Here is a 25,894-nt window from a genome sequence, read left to right as displayed (position 1 = left end):
CAGGGTTTGAAGAGAAAGCACAAGGAAGTCAGTTGTTCAAAATGATTTCCATCCTACTTTTTTTTCATAAGTTTGATCCCCAAGGCAAATTACAAGTTAAATCTTGAGCAATCAAGAGATTTTAGTTGATGCTTAAAAGAGAGTCAAGCAGGCACTTTACAAATATATCTGGGGATGGAGTTCCACAGACAGATCACCACTGCAGAAATGGCCAAACTGTTGAATTGTAAGCTCTGAAATGAACTTAAATGAGTTGCAGGGCATAATGAAGAATAATATTTCTAATTAAAAATGCCCACTCAACGCAGTTCCTGAGTAGTTCATTTCCTTTGGTTTGCAGCCTGCTGGCCATAGTTCCTTCTTGTCATAGTGGTGAGATATAGATATCAACTAGATATGGCTCCTATCTTAATGTTACTGCCCAAACCCTGTCAAAGGGAGACTCTTCCTTCAAAACCTGGGACAAGTTGTATGGCAAAGAGTTGGCATAAAAGAATCTGATGCATACTTGTGATCACAAAGAAACCTTCACTAGGCGAGTTGGTGACTGCCCCACTTTGGCCTAAATGCAAGATGCCTCCTGCAACCAGTATATATTATATCTCTGGTTGAAATATCACCACACTTCAAGAGCTGAGAGGGGGTCAAGCTGATTCACACTGTTGGCAGAAGCATTGACAAGCGAAGTAGGAGGGTGATCTCCTCCAAGACTCCATCTCAGCATTGTCAGAGGAAAGTGACAACTTTTGGATGAAACTTGAAAGGGTGACCTAAGCCTAACACAAGTACCAGCCTGGCGAGAGGGGGCTACTTCCCTTTTCTCTTGAAGAGAAATCCAGTTGAAATCCATCCAGTTATAACTTGTGATGAAACTTTACACCTCCAGAGAAGTTTACGTGCAATAGGCATTTTACACAAACAAGTTATTATGGTACCACAACTGCCATCCCATTGGGAGAGGAATAGCGGTGTCTGCATTTCAGCCGGAGGGTCCATTCCTACATGCTGTTGGAGAAACTGCCCATGGAGATGGCTCCCTCCTCAGGCCCAGCTCTAGAACCACTTACTGAACATCGTCTCCAACTTGACTAAGCAGCAGACAAAGTTATCAAAGTCCACACCCAGTGCCTCATCAGCATAGCGTGCCACCACCACCTGGTGCAACTTGTTGTCCAGTTTGAAGCCTAAAGGAGGTAGAAATGGGAGTGTTAAGCTTGCCAGAAAACCAGGGAGTACAGAAGTGCAGGCCTCTGCCTTAATAAGGTTCAGAACAGGACAGCCAGAACACAGTCCAATATCCCCCCCCCAAAAAAAGGATGTTAAAACATGGCTTGGGAAGCACGTGAGAATAAAGTACAAGACCATCAGGTGCTATTTCTTTGGCCTGGAATGAGGTTTATATTTACCCCATAGAAGCCAGATCTTTTCAAATATTCCAAATGGATTCAAAAAGGAATGCTTAGAGACAACTTGTGCCCCCAAATCACTGCATATATTTTGTACCCACATGCAGTATCCATTAATGCTCCAAAGTCAAAGCTGTTCCAATATGGTTTGGGAGATGGAACTGGCATGAGCTATTAAAGGCAATATTGCTTCCTCATAGCATCACTCTATTCCCTCAGGGGACATTATTTATTGGTTCTACATTCAGATTCTGAGAATTGAACTTTACTATAATCATAAATGTTCACCCACGTACACACAAGTTTTCCCCCCACAGCAATTAGAAAATAATGCTATTGCATGAGACAGATGTGGGTAGCACACCTGTATATAGCACAATCAGCAACGTCAGGCACTTAAACTAACAAGGACTCCGAAAACCCACCACCACCAAAGGGTCTTGAAATGTCCCCTTCCAGGCTTACCAACTGATTCCAAAGCCAGACGCATCTCATAAGAGCTCATTGTGCCCGACTTGTCAAGGTCATGCTGGCGAAATATATTCTGTTATGACAGAGAAAGAAGATGGTGCTGAGTTTCTGTTTCCTTTCCCCACACTCTCTCGTCATCATGCAGCACTTTCCTCCCACCACAGAGCGCTGCTGGATACACGCATGCAAACTTCTCTTACCAGCCAGGCCCTGATCTTGTTCCACAAAATCTGGAACTCCAAAAGGCCCAGGCGAGCACTGCCATCTGTCTGAAGAGCAGAAGAGTCAAGGAAAGAAGTTTAATGCAAAAAGGAAGACCTATAATCCCAAAGTATGGGGGAGGAGGTGAACAGATGAGAAAGGCTGAAGCTCATAACTTCTAAAGGTGGCAGATGGGTAAAGAAGAAATAACATCGGCTGCATTCACTTCACCCACCACTCTCTTACAACTGGACACAAGATTGCCTGATGCTTTTGTACAGTTAACAAAGTTGCACATTGGCCACCTAGGAGTGCCTGCACTTCCGTGCCACTCAACACAATTCAGTGAGCGTTCTCTAGTTCTGCTACATTAGCAATTGCTCCAGCATCCTCTGGGGGATGATGGGGGATAGCAGCTATAGTTAAGCAGGAATCTCAAAAAAAGGTATTGTGCACCGCTAGGGCTTGTTCACTAGGCCACTTGGTATTCTGTGCTGTCAAGTTCTTGACGCTTCCTGAACGTAAAGCATGAGAGAATCTCAGGTCAGCACAATCAGACAACTAGCTTTGGCTCACGACACACAGACGCACACACACAGTCAGTACGTGGCATGTACAAAGAGGGGCACTGCAACAACATACAGTGGCCTAAAATACTTTTGTGAGTGCGGGGGAGGCAGGGGTGAGCCAAGGAATATGCATGACCTTTATCTAACATAGGCTGGCTCCCACAGTATCCTAACAATCCCAACTTACAACAAGTCTCTGGCCTGCTCTAGAGCTGCAACAAACTATACAGAGAGTACGTACAACAGCAGAGATGTAGTTATCCAAGGTCTTGGGGTGTGTATGTCTCAGATCCCTTACATTTTTGAGAGCAGAGTCCCAGCACGGTCCCTATGTCTCTAGCATCCTATAAGCCAATCAGCATGAAAGGGGAGTGTGTTAGCCACTGAGAAGAGTCTAACATGCTTCCTATCCTTTCCTGCTAATTGGAGCAAATCAGAGTGAAAGAAGAGTTAGCCACTGAGAAGACTCTTCTCAGTAGCTCTCCCCTTTAATGCTTATTGGCTCCTAGGGATGTCTGTTGATGCTGTTGAAGGCATTAACACGGATCACATTCTCAACCCAGCAGCAAAACATTTTTTTTAAAAAAATTAAAAAATGGGAGGTGTGGCTGTGACTATCATGAAAGGACCCTGCAGTTCTGAATTTGTCACTGCACTATTGTACAACAGCAAGCATTTACCAAAGTCAGAGGTCTACATTTAAGAGGAAGAAAGATGCAGCTACCTCAAAGATGCCTTATCCTGCATTTGTAAATGGTGAGCTGACTCAAACATCAAAAGGCCAGAGACTCTGTTCATATGTCACAGTAAGCCACAGCTAATGGTATACGCCAGGGTATGCCCTGCAGATATTGTTGGTCTACAACTTCCATCATACTTGACCAGCAGCCATGCTGACCAATGCTGATGCAAGCTGTAGTCCAACATCATCTAGAGGGCACTGCACTGGCATCTAAGAGGCTCTTCTGCTACTCCCCACTCATGCTGGAAGGAAACAAACCACAATTTCTGGTTTTGCGTTATTTCCAAATCAGGGATTGTGGCTTGTTTGACCCTAATAAACCATACTCAGGAAGCCAAGAATAAACTTTGGCAACAGACCTTTTTTTTTTTTTTTTTGAGTGAAACAAAGCATGATCCCTGCAGACTAATGCAAAGCCAGGGGCTGCGGTTTGTTTCCTCACCGTGCAAACCGGGAGAAGCAAAAAAAAAAAAAAAAGCCTTCTTAGCCACATTCTCAGTAGACCATTAACTATGGCTTACTGTGTTGTGCAAACTGGATCAGTATGTTTAAGACTACTAAGCTTAAGAAAAGACCACTCTTCTCTTTTGTAACACTAACTTTGCTGAAAGTTCTATCCCGTGAGCGGATTTGTATCCCCCCCTTTCCTTTTGACCAGGAAAACCCTCCCCAGTTCCCTAGGAACTCCCTCCACCACTGAGAGGATACATCCATCAGGTTGATCATGTTGCGGCAAGAATCCATGCTGAACCCATCAGTCTTCAAGTCTTTGTCTGGCAGAGGAGGAAAGGGACACATTTATGAAGCAATCTTCCAAATGACACTTGGGATGGGGTATGAAGAGATGAAGGTTAAATTGCCCACAGCACATGTTTATTTGTTTTATTTAACAAAATTTATATACTATCCGATTGTAAAAAAAACTCTAAGCGGTTTACAAAAAATCAAACTATAGATAAAACAGTTAAAAACAATTAAAACATTTTAAATAATTATTTAAAACATAGGCCAGGGACTTGAATAAGAAGCGCTTACGCCTGGCGATGACTCTGTTCAGAATAGTCCTGAGCTCAAAGACACTGATTTCCATGTCCTGGAAGAAGGAAGGAAGAGCAGAACATTAGGTCACACCTCATTGCTCAGAGATGTCAGGACTCTAAAAAGAGGCCACTGACCCCATTTTGGGCAGCCTGTGGATGCATGTTAAGCAGGGATGGAAAGATCAGTCTATTTCATATTCATGTTAATGTTAATTTCAAATGTGTTGATTATAAGTTCACTCTGTCCCATTTCCGCATTAATCTGAGATTTTTAAAAAACTACACAAAAGTCATACATATTTAAATATTTCATCAAAAATACATATTTAAATGCATTTTGTGTCAATGTATGGATTGCTAGACATGTTTTATCCCAAAATACAGGTTTCTTTACACACTTTGGTACATTTTTGAGCCAAGAACTGCATCACAAAATTCAGAGACATGCAAAATATGGAAGGCAATTAACTTTCTGATTTGCACATTAGCCCAGAAGGAGCAGATCGAGTGTTTCCATCAGAATTCACAGACTGAATTCTTCAAGCAACCCTAGTATTAATGATGCCAGACAACATTGAAGAAGGCCAAGACACTGATGTAGTCATTTGTAGTCAAATTTGATCAGATTATGAGCCTTCCAGTCTTAAAGCTTCATTCCAGTTAGCCACTGCCACCCTCTTTCAAAGACCACAAGATCTGGAGTGACAAGGTGCTTCCATTCAATGAGATTTATCTATTGCATTCCCCTCTCCCAACTCTTCCTTCACTGTCCAAGGCCAACGCACATGCATCTGTCACAGTCACGTTATCTTCGTATTGGCCCTGTGAGGTAGATCAGGTTGAGGGAAGGTGATTTTGGGGCATCCCTCAGAAAGGTCCCTGGTCCAAATCCAGTGCTCTGTCCACTACTCTGAGCTTCAAGTGGCTAATTTTTCTTTTTTTACACCTGCCCACTTCCATATTGTCAAAGCCACTGGCTGCTCACTTTACCTGCTCACTGTACACAGCAACTGAAGGGGAAAGAAACTAACAGGAATGCTGAGTCACAGGACCTACCTCTCCTGCAAGCTGCCGGAACATGTTCTTGAAGTTTTCGTCCACATCATCCTCAGAGATCTCTTCCTGTGGAAACACAAAGCAGGAGGAGCAGATTAAGCAACATTCTGACTACCTAATTCTTCTAGAAGCTTCTAACTACCTTCAAAAACCACAGCTTGAACTGACAGCACCTTCCTTTCTTTCTCCAGCAGCTGGCTCTCCCCCTTCCCTCAATACTCCTTGTTTTAGTCGACAAGGCTAATTTAAAACATAGCTTTAAGAAGGTAAATTTGTGGGAAAGAGAGGCAGGAAAAGAAATATTGCCAAGCTTCTTTTAACTGATTGCCCACCTATCATAGCTATCAAAAGTATAATTTGATAATACACAGTATTATTTTATTATGTGCTGTTGGTTCATAAATGCACTTATAAATAAAAAAAGAATAGAAGCGTGTAAGGGAGAGGGGGAGGTGTGAGACTTTTAAAAATGCCCCTCTGGGCTTGGATTCTTACCTCATCAGGCAGATCTGCAGAGATTTCTTCATCCAGCTCCCTGAAGAAGAAAGAACACTGTTAGGAAGGACACATGCTGAAAAAATTGGGGTCTCGCAGAGGGGAAATGATTTTGTGAGAAAACTCTACTGTGGTTGCCTCTCACTCAAAGAGCTGGCAGGAGAGGAGCTCCAAATGACACATCTGGACATTTGTTGGGGTGGCCACTCAGATAGCTAAACATGCAAAGTCATTTGAAGGATAATGGCTTTGGGTGGCACACAGGTCACGACTATTCCACAACTAGCGTTTGGATCTCTTGTTCATCATCTACAGCCCAGATGAATTTCCCCCGCTTCTCGGCACCTTCCCTTTACCCAAAAGGGACAACCAATACCCAAGTCACAGCTAAGGCACAGTACCTCTGCTGAGGCCTGAGGAAAACTCATCAATCCATTACAAAGAACTAGGACATTACAGTAGCTCACAGAGAGCATGGACTCACACTGTGTCTGACTGCTTCTCTGTGAAGACACGCAGGACAAAGTCTGCTTCCTTGTGAGGCTCGAAGGTGGAGGGCACTATGATGTATTCACCAGGGGGCAGGCGGATGTGGTTGCTCACCTCCCGCAGATTGATAAAGGTCTCTGAGCGTGCCCGAGACTGGTTTCGCAGGAAGAAATCCTTTTTCAGGTGAACACTCTGGAAGCCCTGAGACTGTGACACAAAGACAGCTCAGATATATTATACGGATATGCAAACCAACTTCTTCCCCTTACCCTCCCTAGGTGACAAGAGGCCTATGCATCACACGCATATACACACAAGCATACATACACACACACAAGCAGTAAAGCACAAAAGGAAAATGTCATGTCTTGGAAAACCAAAAGCCCTCCTTGAACAAAACAAAGGATGCCTTTCCACCTGTGGCTAACAAAGGAGAACAAGAAGAGTAATAAGAACAGACTTTAATGCTAAGAGACTCATACTTTGAGCCTGGAAGGACAAATACCTGCCAACTATTATGCAATGGTTTGATGACCTAAACACCCTTGCTACATTTGCGCATACCTTCTGTAAACACCAGCTTTGTCTGGCTACATATCTGGACATTTGAATGGCATATATATTGTAAACTAAATGGATGTATAAATGTTTAATTGCTCTGTTAATGTGAGCTGACAGTTTCTTTCTTATTTCTTTCCCTTTTTCCCTTCCCTCTTTTTTCCTAATGAAATTGCAATTAAAAATTAATAAAATCAAAAAGGAGAACGTATCAGCTCTGTGTAAACCAACATGCAAGGACAAGCAGGGGTGTGCACTCCAACAAGCCTGGTCCCCTTTCCAGTGAGTCTTAGAGCCCTCCGTAAGTGTGAGGGAAAGGTCTCAAGCAGGGGGGCTTTTCTGCTTATGGAAGCTCCCTGCACAGTTCAAAAGCCTGCGCAATTAGGATTTTAAATTGCATGAGGAGACTCCACAAGAAGGCTCCTCACTTCCGGCTTTCGCCCTCATTTTAAACTGTGTACAAATAGCACGCCAGAGGAGGTGGGGCTTCTCAGCAAGGTGGCTGCTGGCAAACCTGAATCTTGGAAGTAGAATTATACAAACACACACTGCATATTTACTTATTTTACTTAATCTGTTCTAGTTATAGAATGTTGCTGAATCTAATGCAAAATTTGGCCTCCTTTTTTGGCTCCGACAGCCTTGACAATCTGGTTAATCCTGACCACAGCCATCAAAGAACTGCATACACAGGTAGCTGTACACATAACGGGGCTCTATTTGCGCCAAAGAGGAGGAAGGCACCGTTTTCAAATTCCATTCAGAATAACTAGGGAAGAGAATTCTCTTTGGCTCAGCCTGTTTTGGCCAGCTCTGAGGATTCCACCCGGACACACAATTCAGTAATGGTTTTTGGCAGCTCAGGACATACCTCCTCAGGAACCTGCACAGAGGGGGGGGGGGGAGAAAGAGGACAAAGGTTAGGAATGAATTCCTACTAAACAATACTGCTCAAACGGGGACCCCAGGGGACCATGTGGAGTTACCTCATAGACAGCGAAGCCAATTGTATGCATGTCTCCTCCAGCTTGGCGCTCCTTCCGCCGGTGCTTTTGCATCAAGGCCACTAAGAAACTGCAAGCCAGCTCATTATCATCTGGATCATCGTCCTCTTCTAAGAGCTTGATTTTGAACTGGGGATTAATCCAGAATGTAGCTGCAAGGGGAGAAGGAAGATTGGGGTGACTTAGTGGTATATCTCAATGCCAGATCCTGCTATAGCATCGCTGGAAAAAGCTAGAGCTTGGTTTCCCACAAATGCCCGGGTATCCAGACAGGAGGCACATCCGGCTACAGAGAGTGGCTCAAGCAGAAGCCACCATGATCGCTAAATTATATATTATACCTGTACAGAATGTGGGTTTCAGATTACTAGCCCACCACCACTGAAGAAGGTAGAGAAAGAACAGATGGCTGGTATTACCTGGGTGGTTCCTGCAGCCTCCAGCTGTGCTGCCCCGGCGCCAGGTACCCTCAAACAAGGTGGTGTGCCATCTGCTCAAGTCATCCTTGATCAGCGCATCTGGGGTGAGGTTACAGATCTCCAGCCTGGAAAACTCACGCATGAACTCTCGAAAAGGCATCCTGCAGGGACAAAAAGGTATGGTGAGGTCAGAGAGAGGGGCCAAGGGCAGAATCAGGGCAAGCTCAATGCCACTTAAACGCTTAAGGAACCTTTAAGGCAAAAGAAAATACCCACCCTTGCTACTCTTTAACCACCTTTGGGTTACAAGCAGAAAGGAGTGATGGCTTTTGAGGCAATTAATTGACATTAAATATTTTTGCATACCCTGCCACAGAATTCAGAATTACATCTGTGTTTGTGCATACACCAGGAACAAATGGTGCCATGAGTCTTGGAACTCACCAAAATTCACCATCTTCCATTTTCAGCTGCAGTTCATCCCTCTGATCAGGATCCACTTCATTCCACTCAGAAGAGCTAAGATGGCAGCAGAAAGGCAGTTAAGTTGTGCATTCCCCACCCTCTGTGCTGCTCTTTCTGATTTTATTGAGGAGTATCACCTCTAAGGTGCATCAAAGGGCTGCTTTGAAGGGCTACAGCTCAGTGGTAGAGCACATGCTTTGCACGTAACAGGTCCCCAAGTTCAGTTTCCTGGGATTTCCAGGTACGGCTGGGAAAGACTCCAATTCTGGAGAGCTGCTGCCAGTCAGTGTAGACAGTGCTAAGTTAAATGGACCAATGCCTTGACTTGGTCTAAGGCAGCTTCCTAGAATCCTAGTTTGATTTTTCATTTCAACTCATGGATCAAATGATTCCATCAGAAAGCATTGTATTTGAAAGCAAAACTATTTACCATATTTTGTCATGAATGCTTAAAATTAACTGGTGGTAAAAGATTCTGATGGAGTAATTTCCCAATCCTTTTTGCCCATCTCAGTCTTAAATCTGTGATGGCTTATTTGCACATGCAAATCATCACCTGATGCCCAAGTCAAGTGAGGGAACATGCACTTGTGAAGCACTTTTAAGTGCCACCTAGGGTCCATAATAGATAGGATATTTCTCAGATGTCACAGCTGGACATCTACTAATGCTGCTATAGTACCATGTCAAACCCACCTGTCACTCCAAGCTCCAGTCCACTCCACCTGACCCCAGGGATTTCTTATGCGAATCAGCGCCTCCTGCCTGCCACGATATTCCACCTGTCACAGTTGAGACATTAGACAACTGACACACCTGGCTAAAGCCTTTAAAACTGGTCTGCACAACCCCATGAAGAGAAACTCACAGTCTTAAATCCTGTGACGGAATAGGCATGACCCTTCACCAGCTTCTTAAAGGTAACAGCTTCCATGTCAAATGCACTTGTGATCTGTAAAGACAGGATGTACGAAACAGGTCAAGAGGCTCAAACCTCCCTCTCCAAATAGTTAGGTGCTCATCCAGCAGATGATGGGCTAACATGGTGGCTAAACACAACATACCAGCAGCAGCCCACAGCTTGGCCCTATCCTTGTATCCAAGTTGCCTCAGTGAAAAGCCCTTTTGCAGTGTTGAGGCTGAAAACTCTCTCAGGAGCCTGCACCTTTCAGAAGGATGCAAAGGTCATGTGTGTTACAGCATCAGCATCATGACAGATGCTCAGTCTCCACAGGTTCCACCACTAGATTGGGAAAGGACTCATCAAAAGTTACACCAAACGACTTCTGGATAGTAGTTCTTTGGAAACCTGACAGAGAAGTTTGGATGGAAATGCCACCGGCAATACTAATCACACCCAGGTCTATTTTTCTTTTTCATCAAGGAAATACCAACTTTTTCGCATTTGAAGGCAACATTCTAGAGCAGGGATGGGGAGTCTGTGGCCCTCCAGTTATTGTTGGGGTACAACAGCCATCATCACTGGTCATGCTGGCTGGGCTGATAAGAACTGGAATTCAACATTATCCAGAGGGCCACAGGTTTCCCAGCCCTGTTCTACAAAATTTTTTTTCCACAGATTAATTGCAAACTATTCACCCAATAGTCATTTCCAATATTCAGAATATACCAACTGTGTGAAGTTTGCACTGGCAATTCTCAGATAAGTTCAGGTCCTTCAAGTCATAGTATGTTTGGGATGCGTCCCTTGTCCATTTTCCTGGCCTATTCTGTACTGCCTTTCTCCACGATGAAACAGAGCAGGAAAAAAAACTTACTTCAACTCACAAACACACATTTATAAAAGTTGACACTGTGAACCATGGGTACGTAGGCACGTAGGAAAATGAGCATGGGTATGGAAGAAGGAAAAACAGTATGTGGGATGCTGGATCTGGGGCATTTCTTCCTCACAACATGGAATCTTATTTCTCTTGCTTGTGGAATGGACTTGTATGTGAAAGTCAATGTTATTTTTCTCTCCACCAATTTAAAAAACACACACACGGAAACAGACAAGTAATGGTGGGAAGGCTGTGTAATCAAAATAAACGACCAAGTCCAAGAAGTGTGTTTGGAAAACATCCCAGAACATGGTCAGTCAAGCGTGGATCTCAGACCAGCAACTGACTGTTTTACACATAACAGAACTACAATCTTTTCTTGTTTTTCACTTTTGAGTGTAACATTGTTTTCTAACTTCTTTAAGAACCAAAGTAAAAAGTAAAAGAAAATGAAAGCTGAGCTGTATTCGTCTGAAACAGGATGGTCTTCATTACTCTTTCCTACCACAAGGGGGCACCAAACAAATGTCTCTTGATACAGCCTAACATGGGAAAGGAACTCTAGGGCCTAACACTTTCTGCCCCACACCCAAACTTCAGTCAATATTTAAGCCTGTTGTGTTCTACCCTGACCAAATCCCACTGACTGAGTCCCTGTTCTGATTATAGCTGGCCCCAAAACGGATCTCCAAAATCAGAGCCAGATCAGTGAAGCACTATTTTCCACTTCAGATTCCAAATCTGGAACGTTTCACAAACCCCCTCTTTGAGGCACTCCTTACATCAATGGAGCAGCCAAGCAGGGATCCCCTCTCAAGAGCCTTGCAGATGATCCTGGCTAAATCGCGAGGCGGCTTCTTGAGATCATACATTTCCGACACACCGCCTGTGAAGTCCTCAAAGCCTTCTGTGGTGCTGCCCCCTGACAGGGCCTCATAAGAGCCATTCAACCTGTACATCAAAGAGAATGGGAGGTTAATAGGCTAGCCTGAAACCAGAAGGCCTAGTTACAGAGGGTGGGAAGTTGAAGAATAGAAACAAATCCAGAACAGGAGAAATAACACAAAGGATAAGGATGCTCCTTTCTCTGAGCAGACTATATAACCTGAACAGATGAAGCCACACTCACTTGGCATAAGCTTTTTCCAGGAGAGCACTCCAGAACTCTTGACACTCTGCCGAGTGCACAAACACCAGCTCTCCATCCTTGGTTGGTAGCCTATCATCTATCACTATATCCACCCATTCGCCAAACTGCCAGATCTGGGGAATAAAAAAGTAGGAGAATAAGACAGAGGTAAGGCAGAGGAACATAGGAAGTGGCTTTATATTGCATCAGACCATTACTCCATCTAGCTTAGGATGTCTTCGCCACTGAGCTATGGTCCAACTTCAAAGCTTTGCTGATGGAGTTGGGGTAATGGGAGAGAAGATGTTACGTTTGCATAGGGCATCCGTCCCTTGAGCAATAACTCCATTTCTCAGTCAACTCTTGTTTTCAGCTTTATGTTTCCTATAGTCCAGTGTCCCATCCATCAGTGAGAAAGGGTTCCCTATGAAGCACTTACTGTGGGAAAGATGAGCCACCTCTTCCTTGGCCTTACCTGGAAATGGAAGATGCCTGCATAGTCCTCCTGGAAGCTCTGTCCATGGGGTACAACCCGGTGCAAAAGTTCCTCATTGAGAGTCAAAGAGCCAATAGCAGCCAGCAACCAGCAGTCACCTGATAAATAAGGAAGTAAAGTCAACTCAGTTACCCTGAGGACTCGAGTTTTAATACCCTCATTTCTTCTCTAGATTTTCAGTATCACCACATTCCTCTTTTATTCATTTATATCATCCGTTACCATTAGAACACATGGGAGTAACCTCTTTTGCTCCAAGACATGTTTATGAGGTGCACAGACCACTGATACTGAAGATTCCTTTTAGGATATTGTACCAATTGATACCCAGACATATGTTTCTTGCAAAACCAACAGAATCTGTAAGCAATTTAAAAAAAAATCTTTTTCTCATTGCGATTGCCAAAATCAGTGACAGGAATCTGTGCACTATGTATCCTTAAGATAAGAGCAAATAAGTAGATGTTCTTTGTGACAGTTCCAGAAAAGCACAAACATCTTTTGAAAGTGTTATAAACTTTTTCCTTTAGAAAACACCCAATATTTGGCATTGTAACTGGGTGTCACATCTTAAGAAGGACATTCACAAACTGGAGCATGTCTAGAGGTGGGTGACCCCAGGACGGAGAGGGGTCCAAAAGCCACCTATGAGGAATGGTTGAAAGAGTTGGGCACGTTTAGCCTGGAGGAGAGAATATTAAGTGGGGTGTGTGCGTGTGTGTGCGTATATGTGAGAGAAAGAGAGTCTTCAAATATGTTGTTCTCTGTTGCTCCAGAGTAGAATCAGTGGGTGGAAATTGCAGTAAATCAAATTTCAGCTAAACATTAGGGGAATGTTCTATGAGCTTTTTGCCTTGGGAGGTGGTGGCCTCTCTTTCGCTGGAGGTATTGAAGCAGGGGCTGGATGGCCACCTGTTGGGGATGTTGTAGTTGCATCCTGGGTTGCAGATCTTATGGTGTGCAGTTTGTTAGACTAGATGACCTCCAGGGTTCCTTCCAACTTTTTGACTAAGCCAATCTTTGTTTTAGCTAATATTTTTTCTAATTCTTTTATACTTGGCTTCTGTTAAAAATGGGTACAAGCCAAAAAGCATTTTTTTAAAAAAAAAGTCTCTGTCCAATTAATCTTTGTTCTGCCTGAAACAGAGATGCTTGTTCAGCTATTTTGTTTGACAGAGTGGCACTGTGGCAAAGGGAAAGTGACTGCACATACAATTAGATCTCACAATAAATTGAGGCCCACTGAGGCTAGCATACTGCCATCAGGGTACTGGAGAGAAGTGGGGAAAGGAGGGCTTGCAGGAGGACAGCTAGTTTTCAGCAAATTCCCATTTGTTTCTATCAGCCAGGAGAAAATGCTTCCTTCCTGATCCCCTAAAATAAATTAGGCTGTTGTGGGGAGGAAATGGTGCAGCCACCAAAAGGCAAACAGAAATAAAACAGGGCTGTCATTTTCCATCTTGGGAAGAACTTGGGTTCCATTAAGACAGGAGAGGGGAATCTATGGCCCTCCAGATGTCATTGGACTCCCACCCACATGGCCAATGGTCAGAGGTGATGGGAGTTGTGGTTCAACAACATCTGGAGGACCACGGGTTCCACATCCCTGCATTAAAGAGCTCCCTAGTCCTGGAGCAATTGGTAAGTCCTCAGCTGCTGAACTTCCCCATGCTACACAGGGATTAATGGCACAGAAGCCCTGAAGGAAGATGGATGAAGAGAAGGAAGAAGTTGGCCCTCCAGAGTGGGTTAGACAGAAGTACTGGAGTGCAAGGCAAGTAAAATGCGAGAGAAGGAAATCACCAGGGGATAGGCTTACATTGATTAAGTAAATCAGCAAATTGCTGCAGAAATGTGGAGAACTGAATTTAATACTGGAAAAATGAGAAACAGAGAACTGAAACTGACAGATCTTTCCACCCCTACCATATGCACGCACGCACGCGCGCACACAGAGAGAGAGAGAGACTACCATCACCACAGCAGCTCCCAGGTCTCCTCTCCATTGACTCTCCTCTGCAGATCACAAAGGACCTGTGTCAATTTCCATGCTGACTGTTGGTGATCCAGAGGGACTACCATGATTTAACAACTGTGGTGTCAATACAGTGAAGAAGCAACAAATATCTGTGCTGCATGGTACCTCTAGCACGAAGGCGCATCCCTCCACTGCTTACTTCTTAAAAATTGCAATTTAATTACAACATTAAACTGTTGTGTTTTCTGATACTTATAAAGAAAAGAGGGATATATTTCTTTTTAAATAAACAAGTTGTGAAGGGAAGCATGTGTCTGGAAGCATCTTTATTAATCTGGAATCACAGCTGTCCTAATTGCTTGGATGAAGGCAATGAACCGTATTTTCCCCTTGAGGGTTTTCCTTAGTCTGAAGCCCCTAGAATGTTGCTGTCTCAGGAAGCCACCTGTGCTGCCGAGTGCCTCCCAGATGTTTCTGGATTCCTACTCTCACCATCCCTGACCATTTGGCAGCTGGGGCTGATGGGAGTTGTAGCCTAAAATACCACTTAGATAGCCACAGGTTCCCCAGTTATGGCTTAGTGGTTTTGATCAAATATAAATACATAAAAACAATCAAAGTAGCAAAATTTAGTTTCAGCTGGCACATGGCAATCAATAATGATCACCTCCTGGAAATCAGGCAGACACCGGCTGTTGGGTGCTTCAGCCGGCAACTAAAAACATACCTCTTCACTCAAGCTCTTCCTGACTGTTGATGTTGGCTCCTGGCATGTCTGGGTACTGTAACTGACACTTAACGGATATATTTTTTCCGCTTATAAATGTTGTTGCTTTGTTGTCTTGTAAACTGCCCTGGTATTTCTTTGAAATAAAAGGCAGTATACAAATAATATAAATAAATAAATAGCTGATAACCCAGTTTATGGTTTCACTTCCCTGACCATCTCAGGTTTACTATGAGGATCATCAAGAAAACTATCAAGCACCCCAATTCTGACCTGTTTTTACCCATCCACCTGGGTACCACTTTCCCCTCCCTCTTTAATCCAAGGGATTAACCCATATTACTCACCCAAAGCCCCTTGGCAGATATCTGTCCTTGTAGCACCTCCAACAATAAACTGAGGGTCATCCACAATTTCCTGCAGAGGGGATAAAAAAATGATATGAACTGTTGGTGGTTCTTCAGTATTCTCATAACGGAAATGTTTGGCTGCTGGAGCATTGAATATATAACATGAATGCAACATAATTAAGTGGGAGACAGATGGCTGCCACTGCTCAGATCTGTATGGTATTCCCTTTCCCCACACCTAGGCTCTTCAGTTTGTTTCTAATTCTTGCTCTTGTTGTCCTTGTTTTCTTTGTTCTCCTTTCTTGGGTTAGAGGTTGGTCTAGCTCAGCCTTTCCCAACCAGTGTGCCTCCAGATGTTGTTGGACACAACTCCCATCAGCCTCAGCCAGCATTGCCAATGGTCAGGAAAGATGGGAGTTGTGGTCCAACAACATCTGGAGGCACACTGGTTGGGAAAGGATGGTCTAGCTGTATTCTTGAGGGATAAAGAATAATATACACATACCCCTTTGGATTCTTGCAACAGTCTTTTCATTTATTTTTCTGTCTATGTGAGAACTGGATACAATATGCAAGTTCTTCACGTAGGGCCTATTTTCACAGTGTTGAATGTAAACATTGAACAGTCTCAAAAAAGAACAGATTAAAAAAACACCAACTAGCTGAGAGTAGGAACCAAATCCAACACATTCAAAGAAGTAGTCTGGTCCTTGTGAAAGCTCATGGCATAATAGGGGGAGTCTGCATTGGAACATCTCCTGGTTTAGCTTGGCACTGAAGTACAACAATGAATGGCTGGAACCAGAGCTAGGTGGAATCAGGCAGCTGCTGTGGTCCAGACCATTTAAGGAAGGGGTGGCTAGTTCAGATAGATGCTGGCAATATAATATAAATTTGTGGTCAGAAAGTATTGTTCACATTAACTTTGTTTTTGGGGGAAATGTGTTTTCTTTTGCAGATGTTCATGTACTTTTATATGTTAAATTAAAAATTATCATAGAATCATAGAGAGTTGGAAGGGCCATTGAGGCGAACCCCCTGCTCAATGCAGGAATCCAAATTAAAGCATACCCGACAGGTACCTGTCCAGCTGCCACTTGAATGCCTCCAGTGTTGGAGAGCCCACCACCTCCCTAGGTCATTGGTTCCATTGTCGTACCATTATAACAGTCAGGAATTTTTGAAATCTGGTTTCCTGTAACTTGATCCCATTATTCTGTGTCCTGCACTCTGGGAGTGCAGATGCATGTGGTTTAGGGATTAACAGACAAACAAGAAGTGAACAACAAAAGTGGACCCTGTGCACCTTCACGGTTGCAAAGAGACGAATACTTTAAGGCTGGAAGGATGCACACACAGCACCCACTACTCAGTGGTCTGAAGATTTCATTGCTCTTTCTGCATCTAAACATATTTTTATAAATGTCAATCTTGTTTGGGTATCGATTTGGGCATAAGGACTGCTTATATTAATATATATGTTTAAGTCAGGATTAATGGATTATTTTTATTTTTAATGTGAGCTGTTGATGTTTGTTTCTTTTTTCTTTTTGTTACATTTGCGCTTTCTCTCTCTCTCTCCGTGGCAAGGGTGGCTAATCTGTGGTCCTCCACGTGTTTTAAACCACAACTCCCAGCAACTCTAGTGAACATGATGGGAATCAGGGTTGATGGGAGGTGTAATCATATAGAGGGCACAGGTTTGGGAAAAAAGGATACCTTACAGTAAAACAGAAACCAGTACTTTTGTCCCTGTATTACAGATTGGGGACAAGAGAGCACAGCTTCTTTGAGACAGCCCAGTGACTTCATAGCACAGTGAAAAAACAGGGAATTTTCCACCTCATAATCTATGAATCACTACAATCTACACCAGCTTGTGTAGATCCCATATATTCATATCAAAGGATTTATTTTATGCCCAATAGCTCATTAGGGTCCCATCACGCACCAGCTTAAAGGGAGATAATGAATATAAATGTTGCTATATCCCCCTCCTCTCAAAGTCTTGAAACTAAATGAATAATCTGATTCAAGTAAATAATGGCTCCAGATCATGGGCTTATGGACTTGGCATACAGGAAGTGGCTGGGAGCACTATTGTAATTAATGTTCAAGTGTGGAAATTGGTTGGCACTTCTCTCCCACTTTGATTCTGTAAGCTCAGATGAATTTGAAGTTTGGCTAGATCCCAAAGTCAACCAACAATGACTAGAGGGCAAAGCAAGAGGTTCAAGTGGGAAAAGAGGGACTAATTAGAAAATGGAAAGAGGCCATTAGAGTAATCAATAAAACCCTGGGTGAGGCAAAAAAAGAGAGAGAAACAGAGAGAAGACAGAGTTGGATCAATGAACAAAAAGGTTTTAATGAAAGCTGCTACTATGACTGATTTACAATGTAGACACCAAGTCAAAGTGATGCCAGGTACTCACCGATGGGCGCATCCAGCGCACTCCACGGGTTTTGCCGGAATCTGGCCCCAGTTCTTTGAATCCAAGGACTGAGGGGATTGCAGGAAACTGGGGGTCCTCAAACAAGGTGCCGCTCTCCAGACATTGCTGCTTTAGGGCCTCATAATCTTGGCCGAGATACTTAACAGCGTTGTGGTGATCACCTACACCCTCTGCCCGCAAACGGTTCCTTTCCAGCTTGGCAGCAATCCCTCCAAAAGGCATCATGCTACAGCCAGTTGGGCACAGGAAAGAGATACCTCAGCAGCTTTCTAAAATCCAAAATAAAGCACTGTGAAATGAAACGTACATTACTTGGAAATGAAACTAAGAAAGGGCATCAAGCATGCATTATAATAATAATAATAATAATAATAATAATAATAATAATAATAATAATAAAAATCTATTCTGCCTTTCAGGTAAACCTTCTCAAAGTGACATCAAATAAAGAAGTACAGTATCTCTTTAAAAAAACTACAAGCCAAAGATTAAAAACAACTGAAATATTAAGTTATTGCTAACCCCGATGGTTGATCAGGAAAAAGCAACAGCCCCTTAATAAAATCATGACAGTTCTAATAATCCCCATGTTTTTTTTTTATAACTACAGCTAAGCAATCCTCGAAGAAGTAAACACTATATAAACAGAGATGTTTATAAAATATCTCCTTCTCCTCTGAAGAAATGTACATGGATATTAGGTCCAATCTGCACTAGCAGTATCATACCTCTTTTAAAACACCATGGCTTCCCTCAAAGAATCCTGGGAACTGTAGTTTGTTAAGGATGTTGAGGGTTATTAGGAGGCCCCTATTCCTTTCAGAGAACTAGATTTCAGGAAACTTTGGGAATTGCAGGTCTGTAATTGCAGTATACTGGATTCATGGCCTAAATATGCAGGAGTTACCTTCTCACTTTGGCCTGTCTTTCAAGATAGGGCACCTGTCAAAACATCAATGTCTTAGGTATCAGCCTGAGAAAAGGGTTACTGACCAGAGATAACTATTCAGAGATTGTCATTTCTATAAACAAACCTTGAGAGCTTGCAGGGCCATGTAGATATGGAAACATAGTGATATGGAAATCCATATCAAGAGTTGAATGTGGAAATTTATGAGGAGGTTGCAGAGTGCCCAATTCTACTCTGCTGATTAGAATTTCAAGCCTTTTTTAACAGAACATACTTCCGAATAATTAACAATCTTCATCCCTTTTTGAGTTAGGGCTGCCTCTTTCTTCCTAGCAGGGCTTTTATGCTCAACAGTGGCATGAGATGCAGAAATCCAACAGGTAACGCTTTCCCATCCAAGCTGCACATTCTGAATTTCTAACAGCATGCATTTGTTAAGTGGCACAGGAGCCTTGAAGAAAGGATGTGGCAACCTTTTTTTTAATGGATCAAGTCAGACAGAACTGTTTGGGACTCGACTAGCAAAACAAATTGGCTATTCCTGTACCCCACTTCAAAGACCAAAAAGTGAGGCCTCCCTCAAGAACAGGATTCTGGCAGCCAGCCTTACATAAGGTTTCTTTTCACATCAGCCAAATGAATGGGAGCCATCTTTGAAGCATGGGGTGGGGTGGGAGAGGGGGAATCCAACTGCTGAACGTTTGCAGAAAGGATATTTGTTTCAAAAGACCAAACTACACATGATATTAGTCACATCTTTAAAACAAATGTATTTAACTGGGCCACTTTTATTTTGGTGAAAAAGCAGCCAGGGGGCCCTGATCCGGAATGTGCTCCAAATCTAGATTAAGGCCCTGAACTTGTTTTCTGCTGAAAATTGTCCCCTATCTGATTGCTATTTGTCCCAAAAGCTGCCATTTTCAGTAAACAGCCCTTTTGGGAGCTGAAAACAGCCAGGAGGGAGTGATTTTCAGCAGAAAACTGACATGGACACTTTTCCTGCTAAATAAGAAATGGCCAGGTTAAGCACACTTGTTAAAAATGCTTAATGTCACATGCAGTTAAACCTCCTTCTTCCTAACTCTATGCAGGGAATGTCCATCGCTTAGCTCAGCCTATACGAGAGTCCTTTGCAATCAATGGTTCTTAAATGCAAAAAAGAAAAAACTCTCAAATTGGAGATGGCAACAACTTGGTTGTATAAGCCAGCATGGCAAAAAGAATGCCCTTGTGAACAGCATTTGTAGTTCTCTTGGGGTCCATTGGTCAAAGCATGTAACTGAGTGCATTTGTCAAGGACACTCCCAGCCATTTATATATCCAAAGAGCTCAGGATGGCACACATAGGGTCCTCTCATTATGTTTTCACAATGGCCAAAGACTGAACCCAGAGATATCTACTCCCAACTCTATAGTCAGCTTGGTGGCCAAGTACGGATTGGAATCTGGGCTCCGCACATCCTAAGCCAAGTGCAACACACTGGCTTGCTCAAGGCCATGTGACACAGCTAATAGTTCTGACAGTATGGGGCCACCCTTTGTTGAGTGTGTACCAGGTCAGGACATTCTGGGCAGCCCACAAGGAGGTTCCAACTCTGCACAGCTGTGGGCTAGAGAAGCTATGTCTGGATGCCCAATGAAGGGAAGTCCCACCTCTGACAGCAGCGAGTGAATCAAATACAGCACATCTGACAAGATGAATATTTTTGGACAAGTGTCACCAGCCACCCCACACTCAAACATATAAATCAGAAGCCTTAAAAGACTGCTCATGGTTGTTAGGAGACCCCTATTCTCCTCACAGAGCTATAATTCTCAGAGTGGCTTAACAGTCAATCTCTTTTCCCAGAGAATTCTGGGAATTGTAGCTCTGTCAGGGCAATAAGGGTCTCCTAACAAGTCACAGCCCACTTAAACTACTGTTCCCAGGATTCTTTGGGGGACGCCATGGTGATTTAAAGGCATATGATACTGATTAAAATGTATAGTGCAGATGGGGCCTAAGCAAAATATCAGTCAAATCAGATGTATTTGTATATGCTTGGGCATGTTTACTTTATCCCGACTTCCAAATTTCATGGGTTATATTTCAGTTTGTTTTTTAGCAGATCTTGGAAGAATGATACCCTGGGGAAAGAAAGGAGCAACAGGATATAGTAGTTACTCAGGATGAAGAAATGCCACATAACATAAGAAGAGTCTGGTTGGATCAAAGGCTCATCTGGTCCAGATCCACTACTGCCTGTGTGGAAATGATGTACAGTATTATGTGCACCATATGCGGATGTGCCCATTTCACTGTGTACACATATGTTTATTTGCATGTCTACACGCTACAGGAATCCACCAGCAATTGAGTCCTTCCACTTTACATTCACATGGTGAAATAGGCATATGTGCATTGGACATACACAACAGCATAGATATAGAGGGTACACATAGTTCCCTGTCTGGAAAAAAAATCCAGCCCTCACAAACCTGTTGTCTACCCTTAGTAACAGCATAGGTTTTCTGTCACCAAGTTCCTCCAAGCCAAGTCCAACCATTCCATGTATAGCTGCTTATTCTGAAAGCCAAAAGCCAAGTTTACCTCTGAACTCTAATTTGAGGTAATGTAATCGATGTAAAACCAGTATCTACCAAGATGTAACTGCCTCTAGCATAACACTGGGACTGATGGCAGCTACCATGAGATAAAAACTAGTTTAAGTCACAAAAAAACAAGTTCACACAAACTCTCACCCCACTCAATACATATACCACCCAGGCCAGCCCTCCCCCCCACCTCTGACTCACTGGGCAGGGTGGAGTGAAACAGAATCACCAGGCACATTCAGATGCATCATGGCAACTGTTTCCTGATTTGTGGTTTCATTGTTCTCAAGAAGCTGGCCTGCAAACAGAAGGCAGATCTGAACAATTTTGATATAGATGTGTGTGTTGCCCTCAAATAGAAGTGACCCTGATGTAGGCCCTCATCAGCCACAGTACCAAGATCTGTGACATAGGAGCACCGAGTCATATGTTGTGGGAGATTTGTGACCAGATCCTTTCCTAACACAGGACTTATGCTGCTTCCTAGGGCGCCTCAGTGAGCATAACTATAATAATTGATTTACTAAATAATTTTAATAATCAATTTCTGTTCTAGTTTTATTCAAGTTAAGTGGCAAGAGTGCTTGTTATTATACTTTATGCCTTTGCAAGGCTGCATACATTGACCAAAACACTGAAAACTAAGAGCAAGTTTTCTTCATATTAAGCACTTTTGGCTAGAATACTGCATGTATGCTGTGCTCCTTATATTCCTGTAAACTTTACAGAGACTCCAGTATAAAGTGAAAAGGCCAGGGGCATCATTCTTAAAATGAAAACTGAAAATTCAGGAAAGGATCCTTGAATATCTCTGACAGCAGGGCCAGCCTCCTCTCTGTAATATAATGGCCTTGCGGTCAGCCCCGGACCAATACACAGGACTGATGCAATCTTAAGCAGCTGTGAAGCTATTTTAGAACAATAATGTAGTAAAAAAAACAGTGTTATTAGCTTAACGAAAGTACTAGCTTGGGGGGCAGGGAGAAGGGAGAGAGAGAGAAATCACCTTATGCAACAATGTGAGTCAAACTGGACTAACTGGAGCCCCATATATTTTCTGAGTACAGAGGAACAACAACAAAAAAAACCCCTTCAGTTTAAGAGAAGAGTTACAGTACTTACAAACTCATTCATGCATTAAAAAGCATGGAAATCTTAAGTTCCTGGCCTTACTTCCATGCCATGCAAGCAGGAAAACACATTCTACCATCTCATACATTGTGTTCACTTGCAACTTAGCCTCCATGCACCCACTTTCTGTTGCTTGTTTATGGTGCACTGTAGCATGTTGCAGTACAACCAATGTGCTGCGCAGTGAAAATACTTGCCACATACACACACAGAACAGCTTTCCATGCATACTGCCCATGCACAATGCACACTGTCGCAGTCTTTTGGAAAGCTGGTTCCACCAGGAAAGCTTCAATTTGGCAGACAGATACAAGATGTGCTAATTTGTCTTTAGCTGAACAATTCCTTTAAAATAGGACCCATAATTGATTTCACAATGTCCTTGAACAGCATTCTTTCGGTGGGCAAAAATATCATTCCTCTGAAAAAAGAAAAAAAAGCTAGAGTATCTTTCTTAGCTTCACAATAGCGTAATAGTCGAGGATGAACTAATGGTCTGAATTTATACATATATGTGCTTATTCGTCTTGAGTTAATGGCTAGAAATGGAGGATAATTTTTCAGTCCAAATTTGATGCAAGGTTAGACAAAAATATCTCTGGAATATTATTGTGGGCATTTGATAAATATATTAGTAAAGTTCCACATCTTATAAAGTTAAATGTAATAATATTAGGTTTCATGTTTAAACTGTTATAACAGTCATTCTTCATGAGGCTTTTTTTTTTTACATTTGGTCAGATTTTCTTCATCACATGGCAAATTTTGTACTTATAGGGCATATTGTTTTGATTTTATGATAAATAGACTTTATAATGGTAGAATGATGAAAAAGCTGCTCATCTTACCTACAGGGCCACTCCTGGTTATATTGCTGCCAGTACTTACAAATACTGGTAACATCAACAGCCAACTGTTGACAGCAATTATAAATGCAGGTAGTATTTCATCATCATTAACTTCTGATGTCTCACAGAACACAACTCAGTAGCTATTACTACTGCGATAAGAAGGGTGTCAGTAAATCTGATGGTAAGGTGATAAGTTACATATATGTAACTAATTACTTCTGGTGTTGTACCTCTTCCACCACAAATTCATGTATCAGAAAACATGTCTGTACAACCAGCATCTCTGATCATCGCTGATGTCAGGCTTACTGAAGTTATGACTCCCCTAATTTTCTCCCATGGAAGCTAACCAGACATCTATTGCCATACCAAAAATGGTACCTGGTTGTGGCTACTCTGGAAATATTGTCATGGGGTTAAGCCAGAAGTTCTGCATGCAGCAGAGTCATTAGGGATGAGCCTAGTGGACCTGTGCCCTGAGTCTTTTGCATCCACATTCAGGGAGAGGCAGTGTGGATTGTAGGAAACTGCCCTATACTGAATCAACCCACTGGCCGCTCCAGCGCCATACTATTTACACTAACTGGCAGCAGCTCCACAGCGTTTCCAGGGGGTCTCCTCTGGCCCTGTCTGGAAATACTAGGGATTAACACTGGGGCCTTTTGTATGCAAAATGTGTGCTCTACCACTGAGCTATGGCTTTTCCCCCTTGGATGTGATTTATCTTTCAGCCTATTTTGCTTCTTAAGCCAGCGCAAGGAGCCAGAAGATGCCAGAAGACGCACTAGAGCTACCTCTCCCTCCCCTCATGCCTGCCCATGGAATGGGCTCATTCCCAATGCAGCATGTACAGCAGGGGTAGGAAAGCTGTGGCCTTCCTGATGTGGCTGGACTACAACTCCTTTCATCTATGACCATTGGCCATGCTGGCTGACTAGGACTGATGGAGTCCAATAACATCTCGTCTTCCTCCCTTCCTGCAAGAAAGCTTGGGCCCACCCAGGGCCAAACCACAGATCTGCTTGGGATCATGCCGTGAGGTTGACATTTCTGACTAAAATGACCACGAGGAGAAAATGGGAGTGAAACCTCTCTCCCCACACCTTACTTCTGCTGCTTTAAATCACTTAGCCTGGATACAATACTGGAAACGAGTCAGCTCCTGGGGGGAGGAGGTGTCTTCAAAACAGAAGAGCCAAACAGCAGATGTAAAGTAGGACAGGGCTTGCTCCTGTAGCTGTGCGCTCATTTTGGTTATAAAGTAGACCCTTCCCGCTCCCACATTATACAAATCAGTGTTGCCACCAGGGCCTGGGTGCCCTGCTGCTGCTAGTGGTGATGGTGGTTGGACACTGCACAACTTAAAGGCTGGAATCTGCTGCCAGGAAGGAAAATGGTGGAACATGCCAACAGTGCACCACTCATGTTTCTAGGAACATTGTTATAGAGGGGGGGGGAAAGAGAAATGGCTGCTTATTTCTGGGAGGGAGGTAGGAGGCGCTTGTTCTGTTGTTTTGCTTCCCAGTGGCACTTCTAAAGCTTCAAGCTGTGCAGCGCGGCAGGGGAATTTGCAGGTAAAACCAAAATAGACCATCCCTTCCACCTCCTCTCATAGTACCAACCTCCCCCTCCCCCAAATGACATCATACCCCCGATTTATATCAAGGAACTTTTGGGTGAGGCAATAATGATTTATTAATGGAAACAAAAAGCTGGTTTTGAGCCAGCAATGGCCCTGCCTACAGGCCGTGAGCTGATGTCCCGTGCCACGGGGCTGCTGGGCAGAAAAGGGAGCTGCAGGCAGACAGAGCTCCCTACACCACAGCCCAGAATTCTCCTGGCCTTGGGAGTCAGGTGATCCCAGAAAGCCAATCCCATGACATTGCCTGCCATTGGACTGCCTGCATTCCTTCAGGCTGAGCAACTTGTTCTCTCGGAGAGTGGCCATCTGACTTTCCCCTTCACACTGTGCTTGGGCTTGACTTGAGTGTCCGACATGTGCAGCTTGACAGAAAGGAGAGAACAAACAGGGGGTCAGCTGCTCTGTCTTACCTCAGCAATGCGACACCGGTTTGGTTCTTGATCTTGAGCCTTTGGGAACGTCCATTCATGTACAAGGAGAGCTCAGCAGGCTTTGTTCCCCAAAGTTCTACATATCGGTAAACTTTGCAACATTGTCATACAACTTTTTTTGGGGGGGGGGCAGACGACTCTCTCTTTCCAAGTGTATATGAAGTCTCTTTATGCACATTGGGAGGAGGGGGTGGGAAGGTGGCTAAGGACTCTGCCCTCCCTTTTCTGGAATACAGCTGACAGCTGGTCACACCTGCTGCACCAGGGACAATGTGGGGCTTGAAACTTGCTGCCCCCACCCCAAAATGAGTATTATAGAGCTTCTAAAGTATGTGTTTATGTGTGTGAGGGTGTTGGTGTCTAGAGTTATATCAAGCTCTTATAGAGAACCAGACCATTGGTTCATCTAGCCCAGTACTGCCTACACTGACTAGCAGTGGTTCTCTGGCGTTTCAGATCAGAGTTTTTCCAGCCCTACCTGGAGATAATGAGGACTGAACCT

At 43.4% G+C, this 25,894-nt stretch overlaps 1 protein-coding gene across 1 annotated transcript in view; it reads right to left on the bottom strand.

Annotated features, from left to right (window-relative positions):
• The window catches only part of CAPN11 (calpain 11), a 38,968-nt gene that overhangs the window by 7,220 nt on the left and 5,854 nt on the right, over positions 1-25,894 (bottom strand). The window contains exons 2-20 of the mRNA XM_061624817.1: positions 17,812-18,101; positions 15,377-15,446; positions 12,304-12,422; positions 11,829-11,962; positions 11,482-11,650; positions 9,784-9,867; positions 9,612-9,697; positions 8,895-8,969; positions 8,451-8,611; positions 8,014-8,183; positions 7,899-7,910; positions 6,465-6,676; positions 5,981-6,020; positions 5,486-5,551; positions 4,425-4,482; positions 4,098-4,162; positions 2,078-2,146; positions 1,872-1,950; positions 1,068-1,184 (exon numbers count right to left, since the gene is read on the bottom strand). Of these exons, the coding sequence (XP_061480801.1) occupies positions 1,068-1,184; positions 1,872-1,950; positions 2,078-2,146; positions 4,098-4,162; positions 4,425-4,482; positions 5,486-5,551; positions 5,981-6,020; positions 6,465-6,676; positions 7,899-7,910; positions 8,014-8,183; positions 8,451-8,611; positions 8,895-8,969; positions 9,612-9,697; positions 9,784-9,867; positions 11,482-11,650; positions 11,829-11,962; positions 12,304-12,422; positions 15,377-15,446; positions 17,812-18,057 (2,032 nt within the window). The 5' untranslated portion in view covers positions 18,058-18,101. The remainder of the gene's footprint in view (positions 1-1,067; positions 1,185-1,871; positions 1,951-2,077; positions 2,147-4,097; positions 4,163-4,424; positions 4,483-5,485; positions 5,552-5,980; positions 6,021-6,464; positions 6,677-7,898; positions 7,911-8,013; positions 8,184-8,450; positions 8,612-8,894; positions 8,970-9,611; positions 9,698-9,783; positions 9,868-11,481; positions 11,651-11,828; positions 11,963-12,303; positions 12,423-15,376; positions 15,447-17,811; positions 18,102-25,894) is intronic.

The sequence above is a fragment of the Rhineura floridana genome, chromosome 4 (genome assembly GCF_030035675.1).
Source record: "Rhineura floridana isolate rRhiFlo1 chromosome 4, rRhiFlo1.hap2, whole genome shotgun sequence".
In the NCBI taxonomy this organism is placed as follows: Eukaryota; Metazoa; Chordata; class Lepidosauria; order Squamata; family Rhineuridae; genus Rhineura; species Rhineura floridana.
Note: the sequence above shows the minus strand (reverse complement) of the source record. Positions and strands in the feature narration are given on the sequence as shown.